The sequence below is a fragment of the Limulus polyphemus genome, unplaced genomic scaffold (assembly GCF_000517525.1).
Source record: "Limulus polyphemus unplaced genomic scaffold, Limulus_polyphemus-2.1.2 Scaffold1741, whole genome shotgun sequence".
NCBI lineage: Eukaryota > Metazoa > Arthropoda > Merostomata > Xiphosura > Limulidae > Limulus > Limulus polyphemus.
Genome location: NW_013667351.1, coordinates 93695 through 106317, shown reverse-complemented (window position 1 = coordinate 106317; position 12623 = coordinate 93695). Strand labels below are relative to the sequence as shown.

The following is a 12623-nucleotide window of genomic DNA, read 5'->3' as shown; positions in this document are numbered from 1 at the left end:
AGGGGCTTTTTCCCTTTTCTGTCTTTTTGTTTGTTGCTACTCACTGTCTGGATGCCACTCTGTGGCAAGTGATGCCTGACTAGGTATTCTTTAACCATTCAAATCCACACTGAAAGACCATGTCGAATTACATATTATGATTCCATGGCCATAAAATGCACACGATGGAGGTGGGATGTTCCATCTTTCCACCCATATATGTGACATATTTCCTCAATGGGCAAAGAGTATACCTGATTCAGAAGTGGTGCGGTCTCCCAAGTATGATCTTCAAATCCACAGATCTCCTCTAGGGGGAGTATCCCTCGCACTGGTCTTTACACCTATTCAACGTGGTATTCTAGCTATTTATGTGAGTAGAGGTAATTTACCATATCGGAAGTTATAATTTTCCTATACTTAAAATGTATTTCCAATAGGAGAGGAGGTAAGTACCTATCGGAAATACATTTTCAGTATAGTAAAATTATAACTGTGTACAAACGACTTCTGATGTTTACTAAAAGTCTGCCAAATTTTGTGAAGATACATGTACTGTATTAAAAGTTATAGTATTAAAACTACATGCAAGTAAAAATGGTCACATGGTCTGTCCATTCAACTGAGGCTGTATAGAGAGAATTTGTAACTGGCTCAATGCTAAATGTGACTGTGTGCATTCCAAACATCATGAACAGACTACTACAAAGTGTATGTATGTGCAATATATGCATGACAAAGTACTGTATATGCTGTTTGGTGGGATTTTCCAAGAAATGAACATCAGCTATGGCTTTGGTATATCAAACTGAAATGTTACGCCACTTTCACCGTGTTGTGGGAGGTCTTGAAGACAACATACAAGAGAAAGGAATGATTCATACATTATGCTAAGCAAATAGGAAAGTGATTCACAACTGGGGTTGTTTTGTTTCACAAATTGTGATGCAAACCTGGATATTTTGTCCCCTGTTATAGTACAACATCCTCAATACAGCTAAAATACACAAGAGTTTACACTCATCAGCAAACTGTACTAATTCAATAATTATGTCCTTATCAGTAAATGTTAATGCAAATGAGAAAGAACAAAGGCCCAAGCTCTGACATCTGAATTACTCCACTAGTAACAAGGGTCCAGCCTCACTAGACTCCGATAACAAGAACATATTGCTTACTCCCACCCAACCACCTGACAATCCAATTAATTCATCTTTCCCCAACCTCTACCAATGTGATTTTCTTAGCTAGTCTCTTGCATGCCACCTCATCAAAATCTTTTTTGAGAATCTAAGTTAACCAAATCAGACCATTTTCATTGTCCAGATATCAAGTAAAATCCTAAAAAAGAACGACAGACTAGTAAGGCAAGGTTTTCCTTTTCGTCCATCACCAGAAGCAATTGGTTGATAAAGGCTTTTAAGAATAATTAAGTGGATGTCCTGTGTACTTAAGATTTATTTTGTGTAGTTGTAATGACTGATACATTTTGAATTTTTCATATTGATTGTGGTAAGTAAATTGATGGTTTTACAAATATTTATCAAAAACTGTTGTAAACAGTTTGTGGTCACTCCATGCATATACTTGTAAGCTACCCTAAATAGTAACATGAATATGTAAAGCTTAATAAATGTTTTGAAATGTTTATTGTAATCAGATTTGACCTAACAAAATATGCTTTTAATTGTTACCCCAATTAGTCATTCTACTTTTATTTTGTCAAGTAATATACAAATTGAATAGTATTTCCCAGCCAGTTTTCAATGAAATTTATCACCAAGAGAAGTAATAAAAGAACAGCCTTTTTAACCCTTTCCATACTGGTAGGTTAAACTGCACATGTCACAGTTGTTTAGAGTTACATCCAAGATTTAATTTAATTACTTTATTATCAGTGTATACGAATAAACTTGGCATCAAAATATAGTTAATGAATCAAATCTTAATATTGTATAAGATGTAATTTCTTAATTTTAAAAGGAAATATATATATCAGGGTTAAATCTATCTTTGTCCTATGGAAAGAAAATTCTTGAAACTCTAATGATGACTTGTTTTATTACACGATAAACATTTACAGTTCACTATTGTTCAGAGGGTTATTTAGAAAGTTTAATGAGACCATTTTAATTGGAGTCTTCTCATTTCCTGCTCTAGTCAATATTTAATTTCATTTGTTACAAATGGACATTGATCTATCTTTAATCATGGAGAAATATTTGTAAATGCTTTACTGCACTTTAGTTGTTCCTGAATAATCAATGTACAATGTAACTACTGAAATTATGTTTTATTCAGGTTTTTTCATATATATTATGCTATATTTGAAAAAATGATGAATAACATATTTTAATGGTTTCTTTTAACTAACATGAAGTTATAAATTCATATATGACGAATTTTGAAACATTATGACCTCAAAGTGAGCTTTAATTTTGTGATAGTTTCAAATTTACTTTGCATTAAAGGTAATAGAGGTGAAGAGGGAATTCAACTGAACTGCAAAGTTTCACTATTTCTTTTTTATTTTAAGTGCATTTTTTTCTGTTTTTCTGCATTATTTAGCAGTTTACTTTTCTGTAAGATATTGATTTACAGTACACGTTTATTATTTCATTTCCTCTGTAGATGTAAAGTACAAAAAAGGAGAAATATTTAAACGAATTAAACTTTCAACTTTTGTGACTTTGGTAAGTGTTTTTTTTTTACATGATTGTTAAAGCAGTCAGCATGTTTTAGTGAAAAAGAGATCATTGTAATAGAACTGAATCAGCTAACATTTGCATTATGTTTAGAGATTAGTAGTATTGAATCAGTTTACATTTGCATTCTGTTTAGAGATTAGCAGTATTGAATCAGTTTAAATTTAAATGTAAACTGATTCAATACTACTAATCTCTAAACAGAATGCGTATTCTGTCTAGAGATTAGTAGTATTGAATCAGTTTACATTTGTATTCTGTTTAGAGATTAGTAGTATTGAATCAGTTTACATTTGTATTCTGTCTAGAGATTAGTAGTATTGAATCAGTTTACATTTGTATTCTGTCTAGAGATTAGTAGTATTGAATCAGTTTACATTTGCATTCTGATAACAATAGTACCAAATAGTTATTTATTGTGAAACATGAAAATAGTTTTAAATAAACTTAGAATATTTTAAGAAAGACTAAAACTTGTGTAATTAATTGAGCTGTAAGTTGTACGAATAATGTATTTTACTATAAAGTAATAATAGTTGAAGACGGCTTGAATGGGTACTGAAGAAAAACTTCAATATAAGTTTAACATAACAGCAAATGTACAATGTTTCGACAAGGTTTTGTCATCATCAGGCCATTCAAGCCGTCTCCAAGCATTATTAGTCTCAAAGTGGGTTCCTCATCATCGAATTTACCAGAAAGTAGTTTTATGCATCAAAAAACATTGAAGATTAGCGAGGACACTAATGTGTTAATAAAACTATGCATTTAATGTTTTAATGTTGTAATATTTAAAACTAAGATCAACAAAAATCTTAATGAAATCTTTACTCCATCAAGGTTTAATAAATTTATAGAAACAATCTCTGTTTGTATTCTAACAATAAATTTGCATGCATTTATATTTTGGACAATATAATTTGGTTTAGATGAATTAGTGTAACACATTTAAACTTTTTGTACTAACTTGTTTTAAGTTATCATGTATTAAGAGTTATTGAGAAACTGTTTTCACTCATAGGTTATAGAAGTGGCCAAAGAATTACAGCAACAAGCAACAGAAAGTAAGAGAGATATCCCAAATTTTAATTTTTTTTATTGTTTCTATATTGGCTTTCTCACTATTAATGAGTAAAATCTCATTGATTTACAAAAGATTTATAAGGTTATGGTTATAGACACTTGAGTAAAAATAGCCTTGTACAAAACTATAGTTTTATTTAACCTACTACAACACTTAAAGCATTCTTATGATAAATTAAGTTTAATTGTAATGTTGGTATAAAATTTACCTAGTGATTTTGTATATATTGTACTTGCATTATGCAAACATATCCATAAACACACACAACTGTCTATATTATAGTTGTCAGAACGTCCAATAGGCTATTGAAAAAAAATTTTTTCCACTTAAGAGTATAAATTTTCCTAAGGTTAGAATTCAGTATATAAAAACTTGGTTAATATTTCTAGACTTAACTGTAATATATATAATTTATATCCCCTACATGCACAAGTATATATACACGTGTATTCATACTGTAGTGTCTGTTCCTGTTTTGTTCTGATGTCAACACATTTCTGATAATGATAATTTAAATGTATGTCTTGTTTTCTACCCTTACAACATCTTAGATATGTTTTAAACAAATTTACTTATTTAAATACATTTGTTTACATTTAAATCTAAGTCTTCTGAAATTTACACAACTTCAAGTTTTTATAATCTTTCAACAAGACTACAGGAGAATAGAAAGTGATTTTGGGTCTTTCAAGCAGTTTTGATTTTCCCAGCCAATGTAATGTCTTTTTTGGACTATAAAATTTTTAGTTTGTTGTGAGACATTATGTATAGCCCTGTGTGCATTTGTTAATGGCAATCTAAACCTCATCAGCCAGATCCCAGTTTGTTTGTTTTTTCTTGTTGAATACTTCTGTACATGTGGATAAAGCAATCAATTGATACAGATATATAAAACAACAATGAATTTCCTCATTATTAAACTCTATCAAGCATGTAACTAAAAATATTTAATGGTGTGCATGCTCTTCACATTATTTCATGTGAACCGTGCAGATTTTAAGAAATCAGTTTCATCAAGCTCTTGTTATTGTACTTTCAAAAGAAAGAACTGTATGAATTAGTCATAAGTTAAGATAACAGGTAGAAAGCATTTCTAAAACTTAAAAGTTTTATTCAAATAATCTAGTTTGTTCACACCAGTATCATAATCTACCTGATGAAAGCTCCCTCTATCATATTACAGTTTTATTGTTCCAGTTTGTAATGTCATTGCTGTTGAATATTTAAAGATTCATATTTGAAAGAGTGTGAGCTTTCACATGGTAGTTGATCATTGTATTAGTGATATATATATATACTTTTCTGGTTAATTTTGTGATAGTGGATAAATGCTGATATTCCAGTAAATACTTCTGGTTTTAATGCAATTTTACATTTACATAATTTCATTTAAAAATATGCATGATGAAATACTTGAAATTCTCTAAATATTGATTTTTTGCATGTTTAATTTGATAGATCTTTTGGAGTGCACTCTATGGATGGTAAAAACCAAAAAAGTTGTCTAGACATAAAGTGGTTAACTGTGTAGATACGAAATGGTTAATTGTCACTGTGTGAAGTCTTTGTATACATTGGGGAGGGATTTTAATTTTGTGTTTTATGCTACTTTAGACACCGCTGTAGTTGTTGCTCGTTAATGAGAAGAAGTGTGGGAAGTGTTCAACCTGTGAATTTTTATGGATATGTATGAAATTTAAGATTGTCATTTAAAGATCTCTTTACATTAAAAATATTCATTATTAAGTTGGTATTAAAAAGTTTGACTTTTAATTATCATTTGCTGACTTCTCAAGATTGAGGAGCATCAGCTAACTTCTTAAGTTTTTTTATATATTTTTTTTTTATGGTTATACCTTCTGTGCTGAAACATGGTGTCAAATTCTTTCACCAACATTCTTTATTGTATGCTTATGTTTCTTAGTTGAGTCTTGGCTCATTCGTTGTTCCTTTTTTTTTTTGTAAACTGATCCTTGACATTTCTTTTTATGCTCATCCCATGCTTTATACTGTGTTTTTCTCTTCTTCACCTGATGAAAAAAGGGCCCACATTTTTTTATACTTCTCTGCAACAACTTCATGTGTCACTCTTTCATTATACTATTAGCTCCGTTCCGGCAGTTTTGTTTTTCCATTCCAAGACCTTGACATTTTCTTACTGTCCCTCTATTATTTGCATCGTTAATTAAACTGGAAGTTAGATCGGTTTTAGTGGAAGTTTTCCTTTGTACCCACTCTCACTTCTTTTTTTTTAATTTACAAAATTTTTATCCTCTTTGTTTTTTTGGAAAGAGATAATGTTCTTTTCCTTCATCTTCCTGATACTTTTTAATTTTCTTCCAGAGATTCATTTCTGCATTCTAGTGTTTTCTTGGTTATTTTTTCAAAGTTTAACATAAAGTCCATGGTTTTGTACTGATTAGGATAACGATATTGTTTCCATGACCATTAATTTTGTTTTGTTCCTTTTTTTTGTGTGGTCTATTCAGACTTGGTTTTAGTTTTTGTTTGCTTAGTGTTTTTAAATTGAACATTCAAGCTATTAGTACATCTGTATTTAGATTATAGTCATTTTTATTTATTTCTTTTTTGCAATTGTTTTCCCTTCGAAAGACTTGGATGGTTAAGGACACTGAAGAGATGCTTTACCATATCTACTTCCCTTTCCATTTGATTATTTGGTTCTTACCTGACAGTTTAGTATCCTATCTTTTTTATTATGTGGCTTATAATGAGCTCTTTTTGATAATCTTAACAGTTGTTTACTCATTGTTATATTGAATCTGAGTGATCACTTGTTCCTGATATCTCTGATCAGTTGCTTTAAGATTGTTTTTCACTTGCCATACGATTTCTTGGTTACCTCTCCTCAAATGCCTCATCTGATTATATACCTTGCAGTAACTGCTCAGATTTCTTTATAAACTAAGCAAATATATGTAAGGAACCTTCTATCTTATACTGAGGTCAGTTTATGCCATGTTTGCGTGTCCTTGTTTTGGATTTCCAGTTACTTCTTGAAGTTGTCTTGCAGTTTTTCTATTTTATTTTTTTTATTTTTTTTTTTAGTTTGGACTAAGTGACATTTTGTTAAGTCATTTTCCAAGTTCCATCACATGTTATTGCTTTATTATTTATCAACCCAATGTTTCTGACACTTGCTGTAACTGATCGTGTCCATGAAACTGCTTATTGCCTCAGATAAGAACTTATTCATGGTTTCCAGCATGATACAAGGGTGATGCTCTTTCTTATATGATGTGGATAGAATCTTTTTTGTGGGCAAAAAATGTTTCATTTCACTCAGCTGTGAGGTCCCTTGACTCTTATTGTTCTATACTTGTAGTTTCCTGTGGACATAGAGGTTGTCAACATTTCTTAATTCTTTTTTCTAATCCAATTGACTCTGAAAGTGCTTAGAATTTCTAACCTACCTTATGGGTTTGTTATGAAACTGAATTTATATGTGACTTTACATATACCCTTGTACTCAAGTACTATAAGGGTTGCTCCATATGTTTATCCACTCCAAATGTAAATCTTCTCGATGATGATTCCGTACACTTCACTTGAATATCACATGCTGAGGCCTTCTAAGCATTATGCATTTTTTTTCCTACTCACATACATGGTTGAGACCTCTAAGTCTCAACAAGCATCTCTTCCCTAATCTTTAAACTATCATATGGCAGAGACCTATAAGTCTCATGCTGCTAATATTCTTATTCAGTATGAGTATTCTAGAAACTTGGCACTCAGATGTACTGTTTTTAAATTTCTATTTTGTATCATTAAAATATGTTCAAATGGGTGATATTTCCCTGAAACACTGAATCATTAGCTATTCTTGAATTAGAACTAAGTAGTTATTCAAATCCTAGTTCATTCTAGAAATGTAAATTTGTAACTGGTAAGTTTTATCTTTTTGAATAATCATTATAGATAACAGAGAGTTTAATGATGTAACATTGGCCAGGGATGAGACTAGTTATGGAAACTCACCTGGAGTACAACAGTATTCTAGTGCACAGAGTGAAGTTTCTGAACTGGATACCACTAGATCAACATTTCAAAGGTAAGACAGTCACATTTTGCTTTTGCATACTTTCAACCAGAGGTGTATCAGGTGAAGTCATTATAAAGATTACTTACTTTTTAAAGATCTCTTCAATTTAATTATCCTTGAGAGATGTGTAAAACATTTAAAAACAAACCATTAAGAGATTTCTACTAATATAAGTTGTGAGGTTGAAAAATGTCCTGAATTTTATCACTTCAACAGTATCTCATTGATATTTGGTGTATCACTTTTGATATTCTTAAAACTATGATGTGTCAGACTTTTCATGGTTTCTCAAGACTAAGTAATGCTGAATATACCGATGCTTGTCTTTTTGTTATAAGACAGCATTAACGAAGTGAATTGCTACACATTTCCCTATTCTGGTATTGTGAAGTGTGGTCTGTCAACTTAATTATTATTATTATTATGTTTTTTTTATTGTCTGTTAAAATGTTATGGTTTTATAATAGTCTGGTTAGAACTTATCTTGTCTGGTATTTTAAAAGTAAAAGTATAATTTTTAAAGAACTTTCCATAGACAGTAAAACAGCTGAAGGAGCTTATGAACACTGAATATTAGTGACTAAATGTGGAGAAACCCTCCGGACGCTTTTCAACACATTGTGGATTCTATGGCACATTATATGATGGACTGTTATTTGGCCAAAAGGTGGCCCAATCTGTTATTAGGTATAGTCCCTCATAAAGTGGCAGGCAAATACTTACTTATCAGTGCATTACAATTGGTTATTCCTTATGAATTACCCAAAATTTACATATAGGGATACTAAAACATATTGTAGCATTATCAAATAAACCAACTACAGCAAATTTAATGTAGTATCCTTTGCAACTGAACTATGTCCGTGTGCAATTCATGGAGCAAAGTAGGCAAATTTATCTTTCAAGCTCATCCAACATATGCTCAGTTGGATTGAGATACAGGGGGTTGTTGCCATTGGAGATGCCTGAAGTCTTCATTATATTTGTCAAACTATGCATGCAAGTTCGGGCACGGTGGGTGGAAGCATTGTTGTAGAGGAAGTATCTGTCCCCATCATTTGCATTCACACCTAGTTCACATTAAAGTCAACTTTAAATTGACACCAAGTGGAAATCATCCTTGCAATAGCAAATGATGCCAAACCTACAAGTTCATGCAGGAAACAGACAAATTTTTTGATAAAAACAACCAAAAGCAGTTAAAAATCACTAAACCTATAACCTGCTCTACAAAAACGTTATTTATTTAATCAAATGCCAAAAATCCAACTTCCAATATGTAGGTCAAATCAAAACAAGCAAAGAACTTCTGGTCGCAAAACACTTTAACATGCCTGAACACTCTGAAGACGTTAAACTGATGGGTATAGAGACAAATTTTACATCTAACAGAAACAGGGAAATTATAGAAGCTTCCTGGATAGCACTATTAAATATTGTAATACCAAATGGCATCAATTTCAATCCTTAGGATTGTTGACTTTCATATGTCTCTGAAAAGACTTTCAAAATTAAATTCATAATTAAACTTACTTTATATTATTAGTATTATTCATGCTTTAAGTTCTCTATAATGGTATTATTTCCTGTATATTGCATCACATTATCATTTTCTCTTACTTTCCACCACTTTTTGCCATTATTTTATTTTTATCTTTATAAAAATTGGTTCACATTTCTTATAACTATTATCACCCTTAAGTCTTATGTACTGTACACACTTCTTTGGCACAAACTAAACTTGACACCAACAACTCTAGCTATGATTGGCTTGTTCTCAAGGCTAACTCATATTGAACATCCAGTTTACGCGATGTCAACATCCGTGCTTATATATTTCATTACACCCATTAAACATAACCTTTTATTCTGCTGAAGAAGAATAGTGACTGTTCAAGAGTGCTCTAGTTTTGGGTCACATTTGATAACCATTACAACTTGTGTATGTGATCCTGTGTGCTAACTTCTTAATCAGAATATTATTATCAAGATTTTTTATTAAATAAAGTGAAGTTAGACATTTTTGTATGAGAAATTGTGGAGACTTTTCACCCAATACCATGGCTTATAAGGCCGGCTATGATGCTACAGACACAGTAGTGGTATAGGCACTACTTATATAATCAACTGGATGATGACAATTGTTATGATGTGAACTAGATTAAGTAAATGAAGTGTAATTATTATTGTTTTTACTTAAGTCATTTACAAGTCATAAGAAGGGTAAGGATTGATATCTCATCGTTTATTTTATTGTTAATTAAGATATAACCAAGTTAAAAGTAATAAAAAAATAATATACTAAACATAGTATGCAGTGTGTGTAAGACAACTTATCCAACTTTGAAAAAGATAAAGTTATTATGTCTAATTTGCAAGCTGTGTATTTGTGCTCATAAATTTTTTGTTACTTTGAATTTAGTGTCATCAGTGGAGTTGGAGAATTAGATTTAAGAAAGGGTGTTAAAAATTCTCGAGAATACAATCCAGTTTTGCTGGATGCAGCAAGTTTACCTTATGTGCTGTTAGATGTTCGAGACAGAGATGCATATAAAGAATGTCACATTAATATAGGTTAGTTTTTAATCATTTCACAAGTTTAACAAATGTTTTGTTTTCAAACTATACAACACTTTGTTTAATATGATAAAACTTGCTCTGCAAAAAAGGAATAAATATGCAAATTAATTTTTAAATTTGTATAACTTGCAAGATATTTATCAATGTATGGGTTTATATAAAATATATTTAAATGTCTATTCTTTACTTAGTACTAAATCTCTTGGAAGTTTATTATATTAAAAACATGGGACTAAGCTTTTGAACAACTTCAAACACAATGCAGTCTTTCCAGAGTAATAATCTTATATAGAACTTTGAAAGTTGAAGTTGTGAACTTTAACAATAAAGTTTGTATTTAGAATATATAATGAGTTACACATCAGGCAATATGCTTGTAAGAATTAATTATAAATAAGGTTCAATTTTGTTGCATTTATATGAATAGTATTGGAAATTCATTTGAAATTGTAACTGGAGTTCATTTGTATCTGGGTCTGGTGGTTAAGGCGCTCGATTCGCAATCTGAGGGTCACTGGGTCGAAACCCCATCCCACCAAACATGCTTGCCCTTTCAGCCGTGGGGGTGTTATAATGTGATGATCAATCCCACTATTCATTTGTAAAAGAGTAGCACAAGAATTGGCAGTAGATGGTTTGACTAGCTGTACCGCTAAATTAGGGATGGCTAGTCAGATAGTCCTCATGTAGCTTTGTGTGAAATTCGTAACAAACCAAATCATTTGTATCTAGATAACTGCATAAGAAACATTACATTTATTAATTAATATGCATGCACGATTGAAACTGTAAACTAGAAATCAATGCCAAGGATTGTCAACATAAGTAATGATTTCATTTTTTAACATATTGTGAAAATCTTTAACACTTTGTAGAGATAATACACCTGTAAGTTTACCATGACTTTAACACTTTGTAGAGATAATACACGTGTAAGTTTACCATGACTTTAACACTTTGTAGAGATAATACACGTGTAAGTTTACCATGACTTTAACACTTTGTAGAGATAATACACGTGTAAGTTTACCATGACTTTAACACTTTGTAGAGATAATACACGTGTAAGTTTACCATAACTTTAACACTTTGTAGAGATAATACACGTGTAAGTTTACCATGACTTTAACACTTTGTAGAGACAATACACGTGTAAGTTTACCATGACTTACCAAAGCATAATATGAATGCTTTATGTCACTACTCCTTGGAGTCCTGAAGGAACAAATCTGGAATTTTAACAAAACTCTGCTAAGAACAATTGTTTTGTGAAACATCTGGATATGTTTAATATGTTATTCTTTTGTTTTCAATCAGCCAAGAATTATCCATATACCATGTTGTCCAGGTCATGCAACTATGAAACCAAAGAATTGTTGGATTTTGTATCCTTTTGAAAATTTGATAAATAGAAAATTATTTTTTAATTATTAAAGATGTCTGTTAGAAAAATAAATTTTCTGATAAAAACATTTTCCAGACAACCTCAGTTTCCTTTCTTTTTATAAGTTTCGTTATTTCAGGGAAAGTCAGAGGATGAAAACTGTGACACATCTGTTGAAAGATTCTTTCTCTGTTTTTGGCATATCACTTACTTGGAAAGTAAAACAAATTCCTCCAGGGCTATTATTGTAATAATGTTACGTGCTTTTGATTTTTCATCTTTACAAGGACATGCAAATTTTATATTGTTTTTTTTTAAGGGAAGGGGAGTTTGCATTTGTCAGGTTTTTTTTTAAAATAATAGGGTTTTGTTATATGATTATAAACTTTTGCATTAATGTTTGAAAGATATGCCATAATTAAAAATTTACTAAAGCAAAAATAAAATTACCTTATATTAAAATATTATTTTTGAGATCATGGCCAATATGGACTTAGAATTTAAGTTTTGATAAACACACACAATGATTTGACAGCTTGCTAGATTATGAACATTTATATTCCATACTTAATCAAACTTTGATACAAAACTTTGAATCCTGTGTTATAGCATTGTCATATCAACTCAGCACTTCAAATACAATCTATACTTAAGTTAACCCTAACCATTTTATAGTGGTATATGTGCCATGTTTAACTTGATAAATCTGAATTTTTGCAACTTATGATAACATGGGAGAACCAAATTGTTTAAATGGATAATGTAAATAGCATTTTAGATGTCTTAATATATTCCATTTATGTTAATATCCATAAGTGCTTAATA

At 30.8% G+C, this 12623-nt stretch overlaps 1 protein-coding gene across 1 annotated transcript in view; it reads left to right on the top strand.

Annotated features, from left to right (window-relative positions):
- LOC106464778 (centrosomal protein of 41 kDa-like) overlaps window positions 1–12623 on the top strand; it is a 33274-nt gene that overhangs the window by 10189 nt on the left and 10462 nt on the right. The window contains exons 4-8 of the mRNA XM_022392576.1: window positions 2611–2672; window positions 3706–3748; window positions 7711–7843; window positions 10257–10408; window positions 11732–11799. Coding sequence (XP_022248284.1) covers window positions 2611–2672; window positions 3706–3748; window positions 7711–7843; window positions 10257–10408; window positions 11732–11799 — 458 coding nt within the window. The remainder of the gene's footprint in view (window positions 1–2610; window positions 2673–3705; window positions 3749–7710; window positions 7844–10256; window positions 10409–11731; window positions 11800–12623) is intronic.